Raw genomic sequence first — 27,242 nt, forward strand, 5'->3', positions numbered from 1 at the left:
GATAATTCGTATACTCTTTGAAACTGTACAAAAGTTATCCGAAGATACCGGATGTTATTTGTGTATGTACGTGATCTGTCAACTCATTTGTTGTATTTGAATTCTTCATCAAAATAAAATGAATTGTATAAATATGATTAAATTCCCTCGTTTGTTTCAAGAAAAGGATCATGTACTCCTTATCAACTCATATATCATTTCCACTGCAAATCGACACACTGGTTGACCAGCCTGTGTTTGTACCCTTTGTCATCACTCGTTCAGTCGTGTCGAACTGGTCAACATACTGTTGAAGCAAGTCATGCAAAAAACATCTTGAATAGCCTTATAAGAGTATTGAACAATATGTCACAATTAAGTTATTTGTCGAATATACGGTTGTGTAACCCATCATTTTGAACCCGAGGATGGATCTTTCAGTCATGTAAATTTATCGATGTTGACACCACCCTTTAATGACGATTGTACGATAAAGCCTATACCAACCATCCCTAACTTAACAGTTTTGTACGTTTGTCATCATACACAGTATTTCTCGAATTGTACATGTAAAACGCAAGCTCAACGGACAAAGCTCATTAAAAGTCGGACTTTCCACATTTACACATCAATATATTTGTGTAAGTTTGTTACGTTATAATTATTCCATTGTGTATATTACTACCTACTTTACCAATTGAAATATGATTCCATTAGTTTAAATATGAACAATTATGATGAAAATCGTCAATAGGATATATTACAATTAAGTACAAAACACACAGAGTATTTCTCAAATAAATAAGAAAACTAAGTACATTCTAGTAATCAATCCTCTTCTGGAGAACCATAGAAATGAAATTCCAATGCGTTTATATATACATATAATTATACAACAATGTACGATAACGACCTCACTAAACTTATAAGGTTATTACAATTTACGTAAAAAGTTATTACATTTTACCGCAAGTAGAGATTATTACAATTTACGTCAATTTTTATTACAATTTGCGTATTACAATTTACGTCAAATATTATTACAATTTACGTTGTTATTACCATTTACGTCAAAATTATTACAATTTGCTGCAAGTATTACAATTTACCTTTTTATTACAATTTACGTCGTAACATGGCCTTACCCTTGAATATAATTTCATGATATGTTGTGGCGGATTTTATCGATAAAAATGAATCGTCCACGAAAAGTCTTTAAGAAAGTAATTATGCTTTATACTGTTTGAACAATAAATTGTCTGACATTTAAATTACAATGTTGCAATGTGTTTGTTGAGAGACAAGACAGTATGTAATGACAAATATGTCTGGTTTGGCAGATGTAGCTGAACAGAATATCCTGTCACAATACAAAATCTCCCGCACTCGCTAGAATATCAAATGGTCATTCCCAAACGGATGATGTGGACAATCACCAATGTTTATTACATACTCAATAATGAAACTAAATATAAGATACTTCCTCTTGACCTCTCAGAGATACTCTTTACATCCTGATGAAGGCCGAACTGCTGGTCGATGAGGTTTATGTGGTTTGATCAAACATTGTTTGATGATGTCAGGGTCATTCACTCATTTTATGTACTATCATCATACTTAATTATACCGAATTGCTCCCCAAAGTCTGTTTACAACACAACAACTGTCCACGGCCTGATCTTATTCCAATAACATCGGCAAATCATGTTCCAGAAAATTGGGTATCACCTTGGAGAAGTGATGCTTGTTTCCTCTCCTAGCCGCAGTCCGGGTTTGCATAAAGTCCGCTTAATGCGGCATACGTCTTCACTCCGAGTCTTCTGTTTCCCATCACGCATGTTTCATTGCTTTGTGTTGAGGATATTCAATATTGCTTTCTCCTTAACGTGTTGACTTCCCCGATCAAATGGCGGACGTCTTGTTTTGTGTGACATGTGGGGTAGTTTGGGACCGCGCCTCTGTCTCACCGACTGCAGTAAATGTGTCTGTTTACTGAAATCAAAGATGTTTTTGTTGTTTATTGCACAAACTCTATGTATATCTGCAACAATCTGATATAGGACGACAGGGCAGCCATTGGTTGAAGTGCGGGATCGTCCCGCCGGGTACTGGATTCCGTGCAATGTATGACGTGCATATCTATTGTCCAGCGTCGTGCTATTGGTGGATTAGTACCAACAGCGGCGTGTTATTGGTGGGTTAATGCCAACAGCGGCGTGTTATTGGTGGATTAATGCCAACAGCGGCGTGTTATTGATGGATTAATACCAACAGCGGCGTGTTATTGGTGGATTAATGCCAACAGCGGCGTGGTATTGGTGGATTAATGCCAACAGCGGCGTGGTATTGATGGATTAATGCCAACAGCGGCGTGGTATTGGTGGATTAATGCCAACAGCGGCGTGTTATTGGTGGATTAATGCCAACAGCGACGTGGTATTGATGGATTAATGCCAACAGCGGCGTGTTATTGGTGGATTAATGCCAACAGCGGCGTGTTATTGGTGGATTAATGCCAACAGCACGTGGTATTGATGGATTAATGTCAACAGCGGCGTGGTATTGATGGATTAATGCCAACAGCGGCGTGGTATTGGTGGATTAATGCCAACAGCGGCGTGTTATTGATGGATTAATGCCAACAGCGTCGTAATACACAACTTATTCTCTTCGTGAATTTTCTTTAAATATTATCCAGGGGCGGTCGGGTATTCTAGTGGTTAAAGCGTTCGCTCGTCACGCCGAAGACCCGGGTTCGATTCCCGACATGGGTACAATATGTGAAGCCCATTTCTGGTGTTCCCCGCCATGATATTGCTGGAATATTGCTAAAAGCGGCGTAAAACCGTACTCACTTACCAAAACATCATCCACTTTTGTGTTAACTGTTTGTGGTAATATTAAACATAGTGTCTATTATTCGCACCCTTACTTTGCATATTTTCCCCCAAAGCAGTCGATTGAGACAGCGTGCAATGTTTACATAGACATAACGCCCCTGTGTGTTTGCGCTGTTTGGTGACCATAGCACCATGGTGATCGCGTGTTGGAATAAGTCTCCAGTAGTAGTCTAAGGGGACGAGCATTGTGGATCGAATATTGTATCCCATCGGCGTTTTTTGCTGTTGATGATACAAATCACTCGGTTATTTCACTACAGACCACCGTTATGTTAGTTAGGATGTTGATGGATTACGTAAAACAAGATTCATTCACTAGGTGAAAATAATGAAACTAAATTGATTTTTTTTCCCTGGAAACGCAGATGTATGGTGGGTCGGGTGGTAACAAACCAAGGCTCGTGGTCCAGGTGAATCTGTAATTCGAACCCAGGACTAGTGGGTCCTGGCCAGACCAGTGTCTCACGGTGAATTGTTACAGATAACTTAAGATTGCTTGCCCATATTACGTGCCCGTCTGTGTCAGGGCAAATTGCTGTCCCTATATCATATTTCATACATGTTACATACACGTTTCGTTAATCAACACAGTACCATTCTTTGAAAAATCGTTCGGAAATATCTTGATAAACGAGTTATTGCTACAAACTAATGGGTATTTGTGTAGTTGCAATCGTTCTAAAGAGAATCGTGCAGAAGGATTAGTTGTCCAGACAGGGTCAGGAATAACAGGCACTGCATATATCTCGCATGTAGAATACGATATATCATTACATCAAACATGATGTCCATTGCATCCAAACAATGAGGAAACCGTCTGGACCAGGATGTCCAGCAAGCGTCCAGCCATGACGTCGAGGTCCCTATATTGAACGCTGAATTTGCTGGTTGTCGTAATAAAATGTATGTGTGGCATTAGTACTGATATATACATTTACCGTTAAAATGCGGCCATGTTGCTCGAACGTTAAGTTCAACAATACCATTCGACCCCCTAGATTTTGAGATAATAACAATCCGTAGCTGAATGTACGCCATTTACAAAATATTTCCAAATCAAAATAGACATGTCGCGACACAATCAATACATAAATCATCTCTTTTTCCCCTCACGCTAAAATTGCCACATTGGAGACGGCCATACATCGGACACTGATTACCCACAATTCCCTCTGCTCCAACACGTGATGCTTGGGAACCAGGTCTCTTGTTGATGATGATGTCTGTCGGAAGCTTATAGGACGGATGTTGTGACAATATAATTTCCTGTGGAGACGGTCTAGTTAGAAAGATGCATTTTGAACACTTGTGTTTCTTCCTGATTCAAGTCTGTTCTGTTTTCACTGTGTTGAAAGGAGCAGGGATGGCCCACTGGTGTTGGACCGTGCATATTGCAACTGGTGTGCAGAGCTCCACCAACAGCGATGTTAAGTTCATTTTCTCAGGAGTTCGATTCTCATCCCTCTCTCTGTTTGTGATTCTAGGTGTTCTATGGCCCTGCTTCTAGGTTCCACAAAGTGGTAAACGTCTGAGACCGGCATCACTTCTATCTTTCCTCCCATCTGAGCTGACATGATACACGCTTGACATCCCATTCAAGCGGTATTTCTATTAGAAACTCAAAATAACTTCGATAAGCTGTATATACCTAGAAGTCGTGTTGTTTGTAAATCTGCAATGTATACAGATCACTAGGGGTGTCACGATGAATAAACTGACGTCTAAAAGAAACTTTACCAGAGTTTGAAATCACTCTTGCTAAAAAACAACAAAACATACATGCATGAAGTAAAGTGTATTGAGAAGATCAATATATCAACATAATCAACACTGAAAATGACAATCATACCGCGACCGAGAATGACGTCAGAGCCCCCCAAAGTTGGGTGTGGTACAAAACTCGAGCTTTCAGAATCATGGACAATAGCCAGAGTACATGAACAATCGCTCACGTTCAATAACAAGTCATTAGTAGCGTGTGTGACCACCAAATGCCTCAATACACGCAAAAACTCTTCGACGCACAGAAAAAGTCAGTCGTCTGATGAGGTCACGTGAGATTTGACGCCATTCGTCTTGGAGGGCCAAGGTCAGTTCTTGCCGGTTGGCTGGAGAGTGTGGTCGTTGTCGAACACGACGATCCATCAAGTCCCAGAGGTGTTCTATGGGGGACATGTCGGGTGAGCGTGCAGGCCACGGCTGGACGTTGACGTTGTTGGCTGCGAGGAAGTTAGTGACAATTCTGGCTGTATGGGCTCTGGCGTTGTCATGCTGATAAATGACACCACGTGGCTGCTGTTGGAGAAATGGTAGGACAACTGGACGAAGAATGTTATCCATGTAACGCTGAGCTGTCAAGTTTCCGTCAACGATGACCAGCGGTGTCCTCTCCTGCCAACAGATCCCTCCCCACACCATGACACTCCCTCCACCATATGGTACGACCTTCTGCACGCAACACGCCGCCGTTCGTTCAACCCTTCGGCGGTAAACACGTTGTCTTCCATCAGCCCTAAACATACAGAATCGACTTTCGTCAGTGAAGACAACCCTCTGCCAGTCACGTCGTTGCCAACGTCGTACAGTCCGGAATCTCAATCGCAGAAGACGATGTTGTGCTGTCAATAGCTGTCCTCTGTATGGTCTAGAAGCCCTGATTCCATGAGTTCTGAGTCTCCTGGCCACTGTCTGTCGACTAACCCTGTGACCTAAGGCATTTGTCGCGGATGACGTCACTGTCAGGAAGCGATTTCGGAGGTGCAAGGTACGCAAGTACCGGTCATCATGGCGTGGTCACCCTGGGTCTGCGTGTTCTTGGCCTGCCAGCGGTCCGCCCTGTCTGTCTGTAACGTTGCACCAAGTTGGTAACGGCAACACGGGAGCAACCGAAGGTTCGTGCAATATGGGCGTGGGTGGCTCCCATCTGTACCATACCCAAGGCTCGTTCACGTTGTTCGACTGTGAGTCGTGGCATTTCTTTTGTGTTTTATTATCACTGTGGATGTCTGACTTGCCGTTGCAATCGTTTTATACCCTTACCCGCACGTGCATTTGCAGTTTTCCGTGGTGCACGTTTTTTTTCACTTTTTTGAGTGTTATCTCGCAAACATGTAACAGACGATTAACATTTTCTGCATACACTATTGTTGTATTTAGGTTATGTGTTTTAGATAGACTTCATCGAAAAAAAAATTATACTTTGTCTGAAATTTATATTTTCAGTTGGTAAAGTTTCTTTTGGACGTCAGTTTATATCGATATATTACTATTGGTAAGCACTTAAAGTCAATGAATCGATTGTTAAATCCGTTTCCGATCAATATTATCGATTTCAGTTAGGCATATCGATAGTTCGATAGTCGTGTTTACATTCAAATAATAGTAAATGTTTGAAGTCAAGTCATTTATATTTTATTTTGGCTTTTGACCAGTTTAACAGTTTCAATAGAATACACGCAATGCTGTTCAAATTTGTTTTTCTTTTGATCATGAGTGGTAGAAATTTACACATGATAATGTGGAAGTTTCTTTTTCTTAAATTGTTAGGGTAAAGAAAAACACAGTTATGTCTCAAACATTACGTTATATTTGTTGACGTTATGTGTTAATCACATTCAAAGGAAACTTCAGTTTCAAGGCTTAAATCAACTCTAAAAGCCATCTAAAATACTACACTGAAAACTATCGATATTTATCGCTACAGTTGCTTGCAATATCAATAGTTATCGCAATAGTGATTTCCAGACCAATAGTCATCCCTACAGATCACAGAGGGATTATTTCTTACTGGGGCGTCAAAACACATTCACTCACTCACATGATGTCCGATTCCCATTACACACAAGCAGTTTCACACACCAGCACTTTCACACACAAGCAGTTTCACACACCAGCACTTTCACACCAGCACTTTCACACCGGCACTTTCACACACTAGCAGTTTTTCATACCAGCAGTTTCATACCAGCAGTTTCACACACCAGCACTTTCACACACCAGCAGTTTCACACCAACAGTTTCACACACCGCAGTTTTTCACACCAGCAGTTTTTCACACACCAGCAGTTTCACACACCAGCAGTTTCACACATCGGCAGTTTTTCACACCAGCAGTTTCACACACCGGCAGTTTTTCACACCAGCAGTTTCACACACCGCAGTTTTTCACACCAGCAGTTTTTCACACACCAGCAGTTTCACACACCGGCAGTTTCACACCAGCAGTTTCACACCAACAGTTTCACACACCAGCAGTTTCACACACCAGCACTTTCACACCAGCAGTTTCACACCAATAGTCATCCCTACAGATTACAGAGGGATTATTTCTTACTGGGGCGTCAAAACACATTCACTCACTCACATGATGTCCGATTCCCAATACACACAAGCAGTTTCACACACCAGCACTTTCACACACTAGCAGTTTTTCACACCAGCAGTTTCACACCAACAGTTTCACACACCAGCAGTTTCACACACCGGCAGTTTTTCACACCAGCAGTTTTTCACACACCAGCAGTTTCACACACCAGCAGTTTCACACCAACAGTTTCACACACCAGCAGTTTCACACATCGGCAGTTTTTCACACCAGCAGTTTCACACACTGGCAGTTTTTCACACCAGCAGTTTCACACACCAGCAGTTTTTCACACAACAGCCGTTTTTCACACACCAGCAGTTTCACACCAGCAGTTTCACACCAACGGTTTCACACACCAGCAGTTTCACACACCGGCAGTTTTTTTCACCAGCAGTTTCACACACCAGCAGTTTCACACACCAGCAGTTTCACACGCCAGCAGTTTTTCACACCAGCAGTTTCACACCAGCAGTTTCACACCCGCAGTTTCACACACCAGCAGTTTCACACACCAGCAGTTTTTCACACCAGCAGTTTCACACCAGCAGTTTCACACACCAGCAGTTTCACACACCGGCAGTTTCACACACCAGCATTTTCACACCAGCAGTTTCACTCACAAGCAGTTTCACACACAAGCACATTCTTTTAACTCTCCAACTGTTATCGTGTGCTGAAGTTATTTCTCTCAAAGTGAGGAGGCTACATTTGAAATATTAGCTGAATACCCATTCATCGACATAGATTGAGGTTCCTGTCATCTTTTGAAGTCAATTAGCTGATGCCATCTGACTTCAAACGGACGCGGTGTTTTTTATACTTATTGATAATCTACAGTTTGAAAAAAATATCCAATTTCTAGACGGAATATTTTGTTTTTTTGTTTTGAAAACACTTTGATAAGGTTTGATGAAGATGCTCGTCCATTAAATGATTAAACATATGTCATGTTACGTTTCCAATGTGTTTGTCTGTCACCCTTTTCTTTATGACCCTAAAACGGATGAAGCCATAAATCTAATTGGGAAAAAAGGCGTCCTCTGCACATGTTGTGTAAATACGTATCTTGAAAGTATCTGATTGAGAATCTGCGTGCTTCATGATTGATTGGGCGCGCTTGTGTACCAAAACCAACATTTTCTTTTTCTCAATGGCGTAAACTGCCGGGCAAAAGACAGTTTACAATATGTTTGATGGTGGCTAAAATGAAACGAACAAGAAATAGTTATTCGATGGTAATGTATTTTAGAGGAGTATCATAGTTGTGTTGCGGCACATCAGTTTGTGGTGTTTCGGCAACTATTTTAACCTAGTACCGTTTTGACGCTTCTAATTGTTTGGTCAAGTGCAATCTTCAAGTGTATACTTTCCTTTGCCCGGCAGTGTATTAATAGAGGTACAGGTGAACAACTGGATGTGTTTCAAATTTGAACTTGGCACCATTTGTATATGACATAGAGACATAGATATCGTACAAACTTGACTTACTTGTGAAATAAACCGCTTATGTGGGTTCGAATCATAGTCGCCCGGATTATGATAATCAGGTTTTGCACACCATAATAATAATCGTTGGTTTCACTAAAGCTGTACACATCACTGGAGGGTTGTGTGGGTTTCACTAAAGCTGTACACATCACTGTGCGGGGTTGTGTGGGTTTCACTAAAGCTGTACACATCACTGGGGGGTTGTGTGGGTTTCACTAAAGCTGTACACATCACCGGGGGTTGTGCGGTTTTCACTAAAGCTGTACACATCACTGGGGGGTTGTGTGGGTTTCACTAAAGCTGTACACATTACTGTGCCTGGTTGTGTGGGTTTCACTAAAGCTGTACACATCACTGGGGGGTTGTGTGGGTTTCACTAAAGCTGTACACATCACTGGGGGGTTGTGTGGGTTTCACTAAAGCTGTACACATTACTGTGCCTGGTTGTGTGGGTTTCACTAAAGCTGTACACATCACTGTGCGGGGTTGTGCGGGTTTCACTAAAGCTGTACACATCACTGGGGGGTTGTGTGGGTTTCACTAAAGCTGTACACATCCCTGTGCGGGGTTGTGTAGGTTTCACTAAAGCTGTACACATCACTGGGGGGTTGTGTGGGTTTCACTAATGCTGTACACATTACTGTGCCTGGTTGTGTGGGTTTCACTAAAGCTGTACACATCACTGTGCGGGGTTATGCGGGTTTCACTAAAGCTGTACACATCACTGGGGGTCGTGTTCGTTTCACTAAAGCTGTACACATCACTGTCCGGGGTTGTGTAGGTTTCACTCAAGCTGTACACATCACTGGGGGTTGGGTGCGTTTCACTAAAGCTGTACACATCACTGTACGGGGTTGTGGGGGTTTCACTAAAGCTGTACACATCACTGGGGGTTGTGGGGGTTTCACTTAAGCTGTACACATCACCGGGGGTTGTATGGGTTTCACTATTGCTGTACACATCACTGTACGGGGTTGTGGGGGTTTCACTAAAGCTGTACCTATCACCGGGGGTTGTGTGGGTTTCACTATTGCTGTACACATCACTGTACGGAGTTGTGGGGGTTTCACTAAAGCTGTACACATCACTGGGGGTTGTGGGGGTTTCACTAAAGCTGTACACATCACTGGGGGGTTGTGTGGGTTTCACTAAAGCTGTACACATTACTGTGCCTGGTTGTGTGGGTTTCACTAAAGCTGTACACATCACTGGGGGGTTGTGTGGGTTTCACTAAAGCTGTACACATCACTGGGGGGTTGTGTGGGTTTCACTAAAGCTGTACACATTACTGTGCCTGGTTGTGTGGGTTTCACTAAAGCTGTACACATCACTGTGCGGGGTTGTGCGGGTTTCACTCAAGCTGTACACATCACTGGGGGTTGGGTGCGTTTCACTAAAGCTGTACACATCACTGTACGGGGTTGTGTGGGTTTCACTAAAGCTGTACACATCCCTGTGCGGGGTTGTGCGGGTTTCACTAAAGCTGTACACATCACTGGGGGGTTGTGTGGGTTTCACTAATGCTGTACACATTACTGTGCCTGGTTGTGTGGGTTTCACTAAAGCTGTACACATCACTGTGCGGGGTTGTGTGGGTTTCACTAAAGCTGTACACATCACTGGGGGTTGTGTGGGTTTCACTAAAGCTGTACACATCACTTGGGGTCGTGTTCGTTTCACTAAAGCTGTACACATCACTGTCCGGGGTTGTGTAGGTTTCACTCAAGCTGTACACATCACTGGGGGTTGGGTGCGTTTCACTAAAGCTGTACACATCACTGTACGGGGTTGTGGGGGTTTCACTAAAGCTGTACACATCACTGGGGGTTGTGGGGGTTTCACTAAAGCTGTACACATCACCGGGGGTTGTGTGGGTTTCACTAAAGCTGTACACATCACTGTACGGGGTTGTGGGGGTTTCACTAAAGCTGTACCTATCACCGGGGGTTGTGTGGGTTTCACTATTGCTGTACACATCACTGTACGGAGTTGTGGGGGTTTCACTAAAGCTGTACACATCACTGGGGGTTGTGGGGGTTTCACTAAAGCTGTACACATCACTGGGGGTTGTGTGGGTTTCACTAAAGCTGTACACATCACTGTACGGGGTTGTGGGGGTTTCACTAAAGCTGTACACATCACTGGGGGTTGTGGGGGTTTCACTAAAGCTGTACACATCACCGGGGGTTGTGTGGGTTTCACTATTGCTGTACACATCACTGTACGGGGTTGTGGGGGTTTCACTAAAGCTGTACACATCACCGGGGGTTGTGTGGGTTTCACTATTGCTGTACACATCACTGTGCCGGGTTGTGTCCGTTGTGCAGTTAATGAACCGTTGATCGTCGGTTCAAATCCCAATTTCGCCTCCACGTCCTACGATCTTGATCCTAAGTTCCACACCACATCCCGTGTTTCTTCTACATGCACAGACCATCACTGCCTCGGCTGTCCAGTTGGGGTTTCCTTTCACCTGAGTATTAACTGCGGTTTCAACTAATAACCCAGTTCCATTTTGTGGTTTAAAATAGTGTGTCCGTGTGATTCCAAGCCGATTGAAGATGCAGAAACGAACTGTAAATCCTACAGTTCACACCCGACTTTTGTGATGGGTCGTCAGGTAGTACGAAGTAGTGACGTATGTTCTGACGTATATTGTGACGTATGTTCTGACGTTTGCTGTGATGTATTTAGTGACGTATGTATTAACGTATGTAGTAACGTATGTTGTGACGTATGTTGTGACGTATGTAGTGACGTATACAATGACGTGCATCTGGTAGTTATTGATTCCCGACTAAAGCAATACGGTTACCACAGCCACCTAGATAGTCTGTTCGCTCAGCACGTTGATACGGCTTCTCTACGTCCATGGTAACGAGTGCAACTAGTCCAGCCCTGGTCCTCAGATGTCCCCGCTTCCTTGAGAATAAATACCCCTGTAACATCTATCTGAGATTGATTACCCCTGTAACATCTATCTGAGATTGATTACCCCTGTAACATCTATCTGAGATTGATTACCCCTGTAACATCTATCTGAGATTGATTACCCCTGTAACATCTATCTGAGATTGATTACCCCTGTAACATCTATCTGAGATTGATTACCCCTGTAACATATATCTGAGATTGATTACCCCTGTAACATATATCTGAGATTGATTACACCTGTAACATCTATCTGAGATTGATAACCCCTGTAACATCTATCTGAGATTGATTACCCCTGTAACATCTATCTAAGATTGATTACCCCTGTAACATCTATCTGAGATTGATTACACCTGTAACATATATCTGAGATTGATTACCCCTGTAACATCTATCTGAGATTGATTACACCTGTAACATCTATCTGAGATTGATAACTCCTGTAACATCTATCTGAGATTGATAACCCCTGTAACATCTATCTGAGATTGATTACCCCTCTAACATCTATCTAAGATTGATTACACCTGTAACATATATCTGAGATTGATTACCCCTGTAACATCTATCTAAGATTGATTACACCTGTAACATCTATCTGAGATTGATTACCCCTGTAACATCTATCTGAGATTGATTACCCCTGTAACATCTATCTGAGATTGATTACCCCTGTAACATCTATCTGAGATTGATTACACCTGTAACATCTATCTGAGATTGATTACCCCTGTAACATCTATCTAAGATTTATTACACTTGTAACATATATCTGAGATTGATTACCCCTGTAACATCTATCTGAGATTGATTACCCCTGTAACATCTATCTGAGATTGATTACCCCTGTAACATCTATCTGAGATTGATTACACCTGTAACATCTACCTGAGATTGATTACCCCTGTAACATCTATCTAAGATTGATTACACCTGTAACATCTATCTGAGATTGATTACCCCTGTAACATCTATCTGAGATTGATTACACCTGTAACATCTATCTGAGATTGATTACCCCTGTTACATCTGTCGGAGATTGATTACCCCTGTCACATCTACCTGAGTTTGATTACCCCAGTAACATCCATCTGAGATTGATTACCCCAGTAACATCTGTCGGAGATTGAATACCCCTGTCACATCTATCTGAGATTGATTACCCCTGTCACATCTATCTGAGATTGATTACCCCTGTAACATCTATCTAAGATTGATTACACCTGTCACATCTATCTGAGATTGATTACCCCTGTAACATCTATCTGAGATTGATTACCCCAGTAACATCTATCTGAGATTGATTACCCCCGTTACATCTATCTGAGATTGATTACCCCTGTAACATATATCTGAGATTAATTACCCCTGTAACATCTATCTGAGATTGATTACCCCTGTCACATCTATCTGAGATTGATTACCCCTGTAACATATATCTGAGATTAATTACCCCTGTCACATCTATCTGAGATTGATTACCCCTGTAATATATATCTGAGATTGATTACCCCTGTCACATCTATCTGAGATTGATTACCCCTGTCACATCTATCTGAGATTGATTACCCCTGTAACATATATCTGAGATTAATTACCCCTGTAACATCTGTCGGAGATTGATAACCCCTGTAACATCTATCTGAGATTGATTACCCCTGTCACATCTATCAGATCATGCATTACAGTATACCCATGACTCTTGAATTTTGTTAGAAATGTCATGATTTAATATGTTTAAGCTTGTTATTTGGAAGTATAATATTGATTCAAGACTGTTTCCCTGACAGGAGCCGGATAACGTTATGCTTTGGCCACAACTAATCTTATCCGGACGCCAGACATGTCTATCAACCAATGGGGTAAAACATACGTCATTTAGTCCCGGAATGTTCTGTGACAGTGCGCGGTCGCAATGGAGGACATGTTGTTTTACGCCTCAAAAACCACAGCAACCGATCCCTCAAGGATACACATTCTACATTCAAATCGAATCGCAATGTTTCACAATTTGACTTTCCATCAACTATTGACTTTTCATTAGATGCTCAAAACAACTTCATTCTGTAACGCCAACGGTAATTATTCGCCGTCCTAATCCCCCTCGCAAGCCCAATCAGCCTGCATGTGTTGAACGACCGAGTCGTTAGATTATACATTTTACAGCTGATGAGGAATCTTCCTCACCAAACATCAGCCTATGATCTAGGAATAAAGCGGCCATGATATTAGCCGCCAGTATTTACAAAGAGTCTGTATCCCCTGCTATGTGACGCTGTGTACACCCTGATGCTAATAGGTCATTAGGTGTTAGATGACTGGACAACGCTTTCTATTGACCATCTCGCATCGTACGGGATGAGACGTCTAGGCACCTGACGCTAGCATTGAATCTGTTGTACGACCAAAGGCATAATGTCATATTTTTGACATTGATGTGTGTTAAGATGTGCTGGATCAAAGCAATCCGGAGATCTGTGTGTGTATAAAATATAAGGTCATCGTCGCAGCCTCACATATTTATGAAGAACGTTAAAGTTTATGTTAGTTTATTTTGAACGTTAATTATTTTGGTTGCTTCTTGAACAAAACACGTTTCAGTGATATACCTGTGGTGGTCGTAATGCAAAAATGATATCAGTTCATCGCCTCCGTGATGGGGATCAAGTCGCTACGTGCCTCTGTACACGACCAACCCCCACACTGACGCAACACACGAGTTGATAAATAGTTTTGTTGGACAATTATGTATATATTAATGTTTACAATCAATTATATATATTCAGATGTCCGAAGAACGCACACAGATCATGACTGCGATTGAGGGAGATTGAATAATACATAGCACGATCATAACCTGCACACCGAGAAAATAGTTCTAGTGAATTCTACTAACTAAAGTTTATTAGTTATCGGTTAGTTTTCAACGAATTTCTTATGCTGCCTTGTAGATTGCATGCGGCACCGGAAGAGAGAAGGCGTATCACATTTCAATTTCTGCGCAAAGACCATGTGACATCGTTCACTTCCGCCTTGGCCGGAATTGGCCATTTTGAAACAATTTTGTCAAGTATGAAATATTATATATTGGCTGGTTTTGTAACGTTCTTATTGTTATTTGTTCATGACTGACAACATGTAGAACTCTATAGCATATACTCAATGAAGATGTGAGGGTGTTACGTTTGCCAGTGGAAAACACTATTTGTGATAAAGGTGTTCACGAGTGAAGCTGAGTATGCAGGAGATGGCGAGACCAGTAGCATGTACTTGTATAACACGGGTGTGTGGGTGTACGTGGTACTGTCATTTCATGAGGATTAGGTGATGTAAGACTTAGCGGTATATACAGATAAAGGTGATACCGTCTTGAATCGGACTCTACAAATGGCATAACAACAGATACTGGCACTCGACTGTGTCCGAATCGCGTCATCTATTAGATACTTTGCATGCTTATGACACTGGAACATATCCCCCAATTGTCTGGTAAGATCCTTTGTTTACTTGGTATTGAATCGTGTGGATGACGCTTCCTGTTTTTGTAGGTATCTGGCAAACAACACCATGATATATGTGAACACAATTCTGTGTCTGCTAGATGCTAAATACCCCGATCCTTGTCGAAGGGAAAGACTGACATTTAGGTGGTAATAATGTGTATCGTGATTGATAGTGTGTCAGCGTACCTCCACGGCGTTCACCATTGGTCATCCTACAACTCACCGTTTGTCGCCGCCATACAGCTGGCATATTGCTAACTGCCGCATAATATACTGACTCACTGAATATTAGTCCAATACATTAGGGGCCACTGGTGGCCCAGTCGTCTGAGGCGCCAAAGTGTGACGTGCGTACGACGACAAAAACAAATCACGTATTATAACCAACTAATACCCATTTTAATCAAGCCTTATAAACAGAAGGTACCAATGAATTTCTTTGTCCTTTGTTTCATCAAGGGGGACAACATCTACGATGACGGGTTTTCCTCATCAAGTTGATGCGCTTCCTATATCTGATATTCTGTTCAAGGCGGCGTTAAACCAAACTCCCTCGCTCCATAGATGATATGAGTTCTACAGAGCACTATCGTCAATGCATAAAGCAAGTATGTGACGTGCTAGATGTGTACAAGGTACCACGCACCATGGATATTGTGTCTGGAGAGCAAGTATGTGACGTGCTAGGTGTGTACAAGGTACCACGCACCATGGATATTGTGTCTGGAGAGCAAGTATGTGACGTGCTAGATGTGTACAAGGTACCACGCACCATGGATATTGTGTCTGGAGAGCAAGTATGTGACGTGCTAGATGTGTACAAGGTACCACGCACCATGGATATTGTGTCTGGAGAGCAAGTATGTGACGTGCTAGATGTGTACAAGGTACCACGCACCATGGATATTGTGTCTGGAGAGCAAGTATGTGACGTGCTAGATGTGTACAAGGTACCACGCACCATGGATATTGTGTCTGGAGAGCAAGTATGTGACGTGCTAGATTTGTACAAGGTACCACGCACCATGGATATTGTGTCTGGAGAGCAAGTATGTGACGTGCTAGATGTGTACAAGGTACCACGCACCATGGATATTGTGTCTGGAGAGCAAGTATGTGACGTGCTAGATGTGTACAAGGTACCACGCACCATGGATATTGTGTCTGGAGAGCAAGTATGTGACGTGCTAGATGTGTACAAGGTACCACGCACCATGGATATTGTGTCTGGAGAGGGGCAATCGGGATTGTGCCTCAGATTCTAGACCGGCAACTTCTAAATAGCCTGGTTCCATCCTATTGCCTGCTAATACAAGAAGGAGACCGCTGATTAAACCTGAGGCGAATACTTCTCTCCTTACGACATATTCTATTTCCAAAGGTTAGTTAAGTAAATTGACAAATAGGTTCCATTGCTTTCGCAAAATGTCCACTTTCCTCATGGTCTAAGTGTGTTAAGGTCAACTAGCAGCAGCAAGCCGGACCGAACTGAAGCTCTTGTTGAAGGCAACCATGACTGAAGGGGGCATTGAATGGAACCACTGTGATATGTTGTGTGACTTCTACCGATGAATGTTGGAACTAAATCGATTGATCTTGTTATTATGTGAAGGAGTCAAATACATAATATTGTAATTATGCGCGGGGTCAACATAAACAATTTTGTTAATATGCATTGGTGCCAATTATCCTATAGGGACGTTCACATCACTTCAAGTATTTATTTGAAAGATCTCGGACATGTTATGCAAATGTCAAATTGGTTAATTAGAAAAACAGTTCTCGCTTCTTCCTCCCCAAAACTCAGAGAAACTCAAACGTCGCCACGATCTCCCACTGCCACGTGGCCACGGCTCCTCTGCAGGGTTAATCACAGCATTTCATTGCGAAACGAGCCACTGAGCTCCTCACAGAGACACACTCGCGACAACGGTTCCACAGCACGTCGACAATGACTTGGCCAACACTCTCAATGCGAGTTGAGGCCGAAGGGGCGGCGCATTGCCAAGAGACCAGTTAAAGCTATGAAGTAATGCGACCCTCCCTGGTCTTGGTGCTGACACTGAGCGGTCTTCAACTGTCTGTATGTGGTGTCGGCCCCATCCATCTCCGTCAGGGAATTGGACATTGTCAAACAAGAACGCCAGTTTTAGGAGGTACTGTTTCCTGGTATCGATGTTTGGTAAGACGCGATTGTTTGGATGTATGATGTTTGTCCTACTTTGTACAGCATGAACGAGTGTTATGCGACTAATTGCCAAGAAGTATATGTTTCTTTAATCTGTGATGGATGGTTTTAAGTTCCAAATGCGATTACATCCCTTACTATCTTGAGTTAAGAATGATCAATTGGTTTCTCGTACACCCTTACTGAGTGTCTTGTCGTGAGGGACACAAACTATCTATACATGGTTTGTAGTGGGACACTTGAACAAGAAACATTGTAATACTCTCTTCGAAATCAGTCTATTCAGAAAAACAACTCGGAATTCTTCACCGGATCTTCACAAAATCTTCAATAATTAATCATGTTTCCCACTGGGGTAGCTGTGTTCCTGTGTCTGTGTGCTGACATGGCGCTGTCAGAAAACGTCGTGAACCTCGCCGTCATCGCCCCAAGAAATGAAAGTCGAATGTTTTCCATCCGACACATTAAACCCGTCATCCAGTACGCCATTGATGAATTCAAACACCAGAGTTTGTTGGTTGGTGTGAATGTTTCTGTACGCTATGGAGATTCCAAATGTGATTCCAAGGAGGCCCCACTGAAAGCTTTTGATTTCTACATGGCCGACGAAGTGAACGTTTTCCTAGGTCCGATCTGCGATTACAGCCTAGCACCAGTTTCCCGATATGCGCCATATTGGAATCTACCCGTTCTCTCTCCGGGGGGATTTGCGCACGATTTCGGCGCAGATAAATTGGATGAGTTCCCGACATTGACCCGGACAGGTGTGACCTTCAACTCTCTTGCAAGGTCAACCATCAGTCTGTTTAAACATTTTAACCTCACACACGCAAAGGTCATCTATGACCAGAGCGGCCATTCAGGGATTACGCCAAAGTTCTGTTTCCTGGCAGCGTCGGCTATTGTCTACTACAGCAAGGTGGAGAAGTTAGAGTACTCCTTCCACATCTACCTCCCCGACGTGCACGACATTGACGACATGCTGAAGCACGAAGTCGGCAGCCTATATTCACGTGAGTAAAAACCAAGCCATACTATGTTTGTGTCAGTGAATGTGTGAGTGAGTGAAAGTGTTTGAACCAGTGGTCCAAGCGGTCAAGACTGGACACACAATAACAGAGTCCACGTGAAGGAAGAGATCATGGCACCACTCTAAGTCGCAATTAAAGTACAGGAAGTTCTCAATTGTGGTTTTATCAATTTGTAAGTTATTTAATCCGATAGAATACGCAAGAATGTCGCCTTTTGCGAACGACGACACGGAATCTGCCATGTGTGATAACTATCTAATACACATTTGTATCGATCCTTATTACCAGAAGGTAGCAGTGAACCTAGCTTTCCTGGGTTTCTTCGAAGTGGTAACACCCAATTGCAAGACCTGCATCACTTCGGGATTTCCTCCAACATTAAGCTTGCACGCCGTAGTATAACTGGAATACTGTTCAAGACGACGTTAAACCACACTCACTCACTCACTCACTCACTCACTCACTCACTCACTCACTCACTCACTCACTCACTCGCTCACTCGTTCCATCGAGGCGGTAGGTGCTGACAAACCAAGGGTTGAAATCGGGTGGGAATCACACACCAACGGGGTCCAATTCTGCACAGTGAATTGCAGGGCCTTTGCCGACTGGAGCCTCCGTTCCATACCCTTGAGGTCCAAAATAGACAGAAGAACAAAAACAGTTTGAGAAAAACACTGTGCATCCCCACGTCTTGCGTTAATGTGGGAACATGACCTATGTATTTATACTGGTTACCATTTATTCTGATTTATTCAGCCTGGCGGTAAGTGCCGAGATAATCTTCATGGGGCGATATTGATCAGTGCCGTACATTAACGTGCACGTTTTGCTTCACAGGGTATGTAAACACTCCATTTATCGTCACTCAAAATACATCGTTGGATCATAAGGTTCCCCGTGCTGTAGCCATCTTCTTAATGTCGATAAATCCTAGTCAATATTTATAAAATATCTCGCAAACATGCAATAACATTTGTGAAGATTTTGATGTCTCTCTCGTTTGTTTTTCCAAGAAAACGATGAAATTAACACAAGCAATATTAATTTATTAATTATAATTAAAGAAGATGCGATGTGTTTGTAGAAGACATGCAGTGGATATATTTCAACGCCGATCGTCCTGAAGAAATGAGTCTTCAGTCAATATGAGTTAGTATGACCTAGTATGAGTACTAGTCAGTATTACTTGGTTTGACTTAGTATGACTTAGTATGGCGTAAAATGACTTAGTATGACTCTGTATTTCTTAGAGAAACTTCGTATGTCAATATTTTGAGTAACATGTACATGTGTAGTATAATATATATCAAGCTATCCGTCTCAATATAAATAAATTATTCATCTTTATAACAAATTGTTATTTATTCAGATGAACCTTCATCCTCACACATTACATAAATGGTATAATTTGTTTTTGGATTCGCTTTGTTTTTCGCTTTAAAGTTTTTTCGCATCGCCTTCCACAATAATCTGGTCAGTTGTGTCTGAGACTTAAATGTGATAATCTAAGGATGTCTCATGCAACGTTCACCACTGTTACGTGCTACAACTGTTACAAGTCAATGTCAGGTTCTGAATAATCCTGGTAGCTCTTGGAAGTAAGAGTGTTGCTGGTAATATGTGTCACTGTCAGGTTCTGAATAATCCTGGCAGTCCTTGGAAGTAAGAGTGTTGCTGGTAATATGTGTCAATGTCAGTGTCGCTCGTCAGCATTCTCAGGCGAAGGAAAAACAAAACGGCATGATCACAGCCAAGGCGTTATTGTGGCAACCATGATTGTAACTATATCATATTGTTCGATAGGAAGCATTACATTACTGCTGACGCAGCATTAATTTCAGTGTTTCTTATTGTTTGTAAATCTCAAATACTAATATATTCAAATACACTATTACTATACATATGCTGAATAGGTATGTGTGTTTGATGTAAAGGTGTGTGTGGTGGCAGAGCGTAGTGGTGACAGCACCCTCGTCACGCCGAGGATCTGGGTTCGATACCTCACATAAGTGGAACATTTGAATAATGGAGAAATCATCGACAAAACAGGTTGTTTTACTGACTCACCACCGATGTGTTATCGTCTACAGAATATTTATAACAATATGACCACGTTCTAAACAGAATCGTAATTCACAGTTTGTGACCATGTCAGGAATGGAACCCGTGTCTCCTGCTCGTGGAGCGAACACTTTAACCACTGGGCTACCTCATCGCCTCGAAACTTAACACAAATCTAATTCTGTCGCTAGCGGTACAGCTCGTAAATAATAACCATAAATTTTCACCCGAAAAAATTCAATCGATCTGACTAACATATTAATGATCTGAACATCCTTTGATATCAGCCCTATCACTTCCAATTCTTGTCAGGGGTTCAACTTACATTTAAAGTTGTCTGTTCTCCAAATATTTGTTCAAAAGGCAACTTATAATTCAAACACGTCACACCTTATGCGTCATTTGTATTCCACTTAGCACAGCCAATTAATAACAATCCTGACCGTCAGTCTCTTAAACTCGCTCTGAGAAAAACTTGAAAAACTCAATTTATTCCATGAGAGAATCAAGTCCGACCTTTGCTACTAGGTCTTCTCTCTCGAGATAGCATACAGGGAAAAGCGTAAGATCCTCTCGCCTCAGTGAACCCTGCTCCTCTAATCAAGCGTTTAATTCGTAGTTACTACGATGCATGCATTCACTTTCCAGATCTCCGTGAATCCCGCGTCTTACCCCCGAGCATTACTCTCTCCTCAGTAGAACAGACAGGAGCGACACACACGGAGATAGGAACTTAGGTGGGGATTAGGGGTTAAGGAAAGGCGTGTTATTAATCGCTTATTACCTTCCGCGATAATTTCCTCGATATTTTCATGATGCAATTATCCTCTTTCATTTCGCTGAATTAGTTTCATTAATTCATGGAGACTTTGTTGTAGGATTCATTGGCCACAATGATACATTTAATGTCAATCAGGCAGTGAAACGTCTGTGACGAGAACTCATTAAACTCCTCTTGAGTGAATATTGTTTTACCCCGTTAGCAGCATTCCACCAACATCACGGCAGGGAACACCACAAACGGGCTTCATACATGGCACCCAAGTGGGAATCGAACCCTTCGTCATAGCGAGAGAAGGCTTTCCCAACGACCCCCCCCCCCCCCCCCTCCCCTCCACACACACACACACACACACACACACACACACACACACACACACACACACACACACACACACACACAAACACACACACACACACACACACACACACACACACACACACACACACACACACACACACACACACACACACCTCCAATAAACAGCTACCTATGCCGGTCGGAATTTAAGAGCGACTGTTTGGATCGGATGATCCGGCTCGGTGACTTGGTTCATTGCAGTTCAACAAGCAAACATCATGCTCGATATGTTAACGGGTTGATAATGTCCATTATACCTACAGTATTGTTACTGAATATAAAAATGAATCAAACATTTTGGTTCATATCAAAACATGTATCAAAACATTTCCTCCCTGTGATGTGTGGTGAACTGCCGTTGGTGCTGTCAGCGTTAAAACCCTTCCGCTACTTACACTTTCATGTATTTATAGGACCAACCATTCAATGTCCAGTGCACTCTGCACGACCAGGTGCTCGCGAAACACATTGAATGACGAGGAAACAGCCCCCTTACAGAATATAGGCCTACGTGGTTATATACGACCCATGCATACCACGTCAGCATTTCAAGAAAAGGGCATTAGGATGGGTCCTGAAACTGTCTCACACGCCCCAGACGCAATACAGCCACTAATCCAATGTGTACGATGCCGCTGAAGACCTGCCTGCTAATCCATGGCAGGAGGCAATTTGAAGTCTGAGAGTGAGATTCTTTGAAAGGAAACAGCAAATTACATGCCAAGATCCCATTAAAACGGGAGTATTTCACCTAGCACTTCTCATCAAGCTCTTCACGTGTCAACGCGAATAGTTATTGCCACGACACGTGGGGAAGGGTTGTCGACATGCGCTGGGGAGAAGTTAGCTCACACCGTAATGCGATAATTGTCATGTGTCATATTCATTCAAATTTTAGAAATAAATAAAATATGTGATCGACACCTCGCCAGATGTCAATTTTAAGGTGTATTAATCATTGATTATATGCTTACAGCTTATGAGAATTGCAAATTCTAATATCGTAGTTAAAATTCTAACTCTGACCACTTTCTTACTGTTCAGCATGTAACGCTCTGAAAGATACGCATTCGTGATCTTTACCCAGAGTACACCATTCGGTTAACTTCAGCAAACCATACAGCACACGTTCTCCACGTGCAAGTTAAACAACTGTGATCAGTTACAAAGTGTGACGCTTTGTCCGTAATCCGGTGTAATCTGTGATTAGTCGGGAGTATAAACCCTAATTGTGATTGGAATACAAATCAGTATGCAAGTTATAAACACACACATTTAGAAAATGGTCAAATGAAACAAATGTTATATTTGGGATAACGCTTTCTTAGTAAAGTACAGATTCTTGCACAGAGTCCCGTCCGGGATTCGAACCCACACCGCCAGGGTGAGGCACCTAATCGCCAGCCAACAAAGTCAGCGATTCAACCCACTCAGCCACCGAGGCTTAAATAGAAAATGAAAGTCGGCCAACTGGTAGTCTAGATCACGTACTTTGTGTACCCCTCTGACAAGAGTAAAATGGCACTGCTCCCATGGGCGAAAGGGACTCAGCCAAAAACAGTACGAGAATCTGTACTTTACTAAGAAAGTGTTATCCCATACATGACATTTGTTACAGTATGCAAGTTCATTATCAAAAACTGCTAGGTTGCTCACTTCAATCAATTAACTGAATCATTTCAACTTTAGCACAATGTGAAATGGTTGTTTACTGTCTGCTTCATACAACTCTGTAGTTTTAGCTGCGCATGACACAGACATTATATCAAAGCTCCAGATGCTTGTTTGCGGAGTCATCTTTGCGGGGCGGATGTGTTTTGATTGACGGTGTTTGTGTGATGATGTTTATCAACAGGGCGTGGAGGATTCACAGATGTTTGTCTTTATTATGTCACGTGACGGGCTTAACGTTTCGGTCATGTTGACAAAGGGGTCTGACCTGGGATCAGAAGGTCCGTGGTTCTAAATCCCATTTCGGGTAATCTTTATGTTTTTAATTAACATTATTTAACATGACAGTCGATTTTTAATAGATATATTCAAAATGATATCAACCAAACGTTTCTAGCAACAATTCACTTTTGAAACGTTGAGGTAATTGCTTTGTATGTATACTTTCCTCAATCTACACTATATGTGAAGTTGTAGTTCACTGAGTTGTGCTTCTTAATCGTACCAGGATCCGAAGATCGAGGGTTCAAACCTCAGATGTTCCTCGATAACGATCCTTGGTGTGTAGGGGCGGTGGGGTAGCCTAGTGGCTACAGCGTTCTCTCGTCACGCAGAAGACCCGGGTTTGATTCCCCACATGGGTACTCACTCCTTGGTGAGTCAGGGTCATAACGTGGGCGTAGGTTTAATTCTTTTTTTATTTATTCATATAAGATAAATTAATTTCTGGGATTAAATGTTAGTCTACACTTCGGACTTTCCTTCCACATCAAGTTGAGTCGCCGTGATGTATCTGAAGTGCTACGATGCGAAGCAGCGATACACTCAACTCACTCCCCCAACCACCCACCCCGTCTTACCAACGCACCGGTAAACATGTTTGTTTGAGCAAAATAAGATTGTTATCTACATGAAGCCTTACATTAAGTCTTATTCAAGCATACGTGGAACTCAGATTGCATCTGTACAAACAAGCACACTCAAATCCACCAATCCTTACATCCTATTCTGGAACCATCATGCCACTCAACCCAGATCTTCATGCTTTATTATCTTTAACAAGGGCTTTTCATTCATTAAGCCTTTTCGTGTTTGAGAGCAATGGCCTAAGGCTGCAGTTATGAGCGTGATGTTTGGACTCTACCACATTACGAGTGTCTTCATGGCGAGTATAGTCACCTAGATCCACGTTTATCACTTACCGCCCGAGTGTGGCTTCTGGGCGTGTGATTACTGTATCGACCATCACCCTGCCGGCAAGCTGTGTATATTCCTCGTCCATCTCGCCACCTGTAGGATTACTGATAGAGCAGAAGCTCTTCCTGTTGCCGTTTGGAGTTTTTATAGCGGTTGTTTTTTGTTATATCGCGTTTTTAAGTGTTGTTGCTACGGATGCGTTGATCTATCCTTTCACAAATGTGGAATTATATTTGCATCTGTGGACATTGACATTTCTTCCTGTAGAGGAAATTGAATTTTGTGATACAAAGGATGTGTGCTTCTATTCTTTATTTCATGTCATATTTCCTACTCTATTGGCAATATGTTTTGCTGTGGTAATTACCGTAAGTTGTATTTGGCCCCACTGACCTTTGGGATCCGATCAAGAAAAGTGAACGGCGTTCGACGTGTTAATCTTAACGAAAAGAGGAAGTTCTGTGAAGGCCAGTTGAGCTGCGATGTTGTCTTTCACTGTAGTGGTTTGAGGGGGCGTGGTGGGGCGTGGTGTGGGAGGCTTGCAATGTGCACGGGTGAGAGGTGGGACACCTGGCCTGACGTCTTTGATATGCCTGTCATAGATATGTAATTACGCTGTGATACACTGTAAATCGTGAAAATAATGCGTCTCCAAAAGAATGCGACCGCTGGCTTTTCATTCACGTTCGCGTTAAGTTCAAGATTTACAGTATTGGAATATGTCTGCAATACCGCTGTGTTCTAGTCCATATTGTAACGTCCTTGTTATAGTCTGCCATGCAATCAAGCAGGTCACCGCCAATGACTGTCCGATTTATTAGGTTCTTGCGACAAACATTGTTTTTTGGAGACCATTCTACCCTGTAATCCCACGGGGGCTATTGTTAGTGGTATGTGGCACACTGGACACTGTAAGAGGCCCCGGAGTAGGAATTATCTCCTGGACACGACAGACGCCCCTCGATTCCACAGAATGGCCGGTACATCTATCATGTCTATGTCTATCTATATATGTCACTCTGGTGCTGGGGTTCACGGGTGGCCCAGTCGTCTAAGGCGCAGCGATTCGCTGTGCAGAGTTGCGTCCCTTGGGTACGCCAGAAGCCTATGATTGTGGGTTAGAATCCTGGTTCGCCCCGACTATGTTTCTAGGTTCGTCAGCACCATACCCGTGCTCGTGGGTTTCACCGAAGTGGTAAACGTCTGAGACCTGCATCACTTCGGGCTTTCCAACAAACCCAAATCACTCACTCACTCTCCCAGTTGCTACCATTGTTACTGATGACGAGGATAATTGTTTCACAAGTTTGCCCGGTGCACACTTGTTACATGCAACTGTGACAGAGCAATGATACATTGTTTACCGCAACATACAAAACTCACTCTTTCTTTATGTTATGAAATCGTTTAATTATTCTATTTAAGTTGTTTAATATGTTTTGGCGATATAACAACCCAGATTGTCCGATATTGCAGATCAGACGCATTTTTTGCATGGTAAGCATACGGAACATAATCGATTACATTTGCTCGATTACAATCAGTTTGTGTTACACATGACGTGTAGACATAGGCATCACGACAACCATCAGTGGCAGGGCAAAGCGGGTCTGTTCGTGATTCAGTTGCAGTCTCTTTTATTGACTGCATAATGTCTTCTATCAAAGAAAAAGGAAATTAACTTGTTTGCATTTTGTTTGATAAGTAATCTGAGAAGTTGTGGTCGCGTGTTCCGAACTATACTGTTTTAGCTTCTATAGTGTGATTTATTAAATTCGAGACTTGTATTAGAACTGGCAGTTGGCCTCGTACTGCTACCAGCAGGCGAGTGAGTCACCATCACATCGTATAAAGTAATCTAACCTGGTTGAGACAAATCTATGGTCCTCATCGATAACTGACATGAAATTTTGACGTTCAGTTTGGATTGTCATGATATAATAGACATTAATGTCACGTTTTTGCAGAACATCTTCTACAGAAGTTTGTGGACAATGGTTCTTTATAAATTTAATCTAAATTATGATAATGTTTTTTTTATATATATTTTGAAAATATTTCACAAAGAACATGAACTGGAATATATATAAAAATGTCTAGCTGTGTCATATGACACTTATTTAATGGGAACCGACAAACATGTCTAATTTCAATTCTCCTTTCAGGAACTGGGATAAGGTCAAGTGAACAACATATCCTTTCTATTTGCGTCTGATATCATGTGTTTTAAGGGGCTGTAAAAAGAATAGTTCCTTTGTGGGGTTTTTCACCATTCAAGGTAAATAGCAATACCCTTGACAAACTGAATAGACCAAGTCGCAGATGTTCAATGGTACGGGCAAGGATCTACTGAAGGCGTGAACCACTTCCTGGCTGGTGAAGCACACTGTTCCGCTGGATGCGTAGGGCACGTTTATGTCTTAATAATTTAAGTATTATATCGCACACTTATATCTGTAAGAGTCAAGGTTCACACACAACATATCAAATGTCTCGAATATCAGAAAGGTCAATATCAGAAGTATGTACACGGACGTGTTTTATACCTGGTGTAAAGGAGGGTGAATATTGATGCCGCATCATCAATACTGCAGCTGTTCTAAGCGGGAGTGGATTAATTGATGATGATGATGATGATGATGATGATGATGACTATAATGAGAGAAGTCTGTAAAGAACTACCTCAGTAAGGGAGTCACAATTACAGCGCGTCGTAATACATTTACATCAAGTACAAGATGTCAAAATGGCCGACACGATAAACGTGACGGGAGAGATTT

At 42.3% G+C, this 27,242-nt stretch overlaps 1 protein-coding gene across 2 annotated transcripts in view; it reads left to right on the forward strand.

Moving 5' to 3' along the window:
• Window positions 1-27,242, forward strand: part of LOC124152597 (atrial natriuretic peptide receptor 1-like) — a 243,628-nt gene that overhangs the window by 32,449 nt on the left and 183,937 nt on the right. Inside the window, exon 1 of one of the 2 annotated variants that reach the window (XM_048395073.1) lies at window positions 17,249-18,371. The exons of the other annotated variant lie outside the window; for it this stretch is intronic. Coding sequence (XP_048251030.1) covers window positions 17,699-18,371 — 673 coding nt within the window. The 5' untranslated portion in view covers window positions 17,249-17,698. Of the gene's footprint in view, window positions 1-17,248; window positions 18,372-27,242 lie in introns of those variants that run through there. 2 annotated transcript variants of the gene reach the window in all.

This window comes from Haliotis rufescens, unplaced genomic scaffold (genome assembly GCF_023055435.1).
Source record: "Haliotis rufescens isolate VD_foot unplaced genomic scaffold, xgHalRufe1.0.p SCAF_14, whole genome shotgun sequence".
NCBI lineage: Eukaryota > Metazoa > Mollusca > Gastropoda > Lepetellida > Haliotidae > Haliotis > Haliotis rufescens.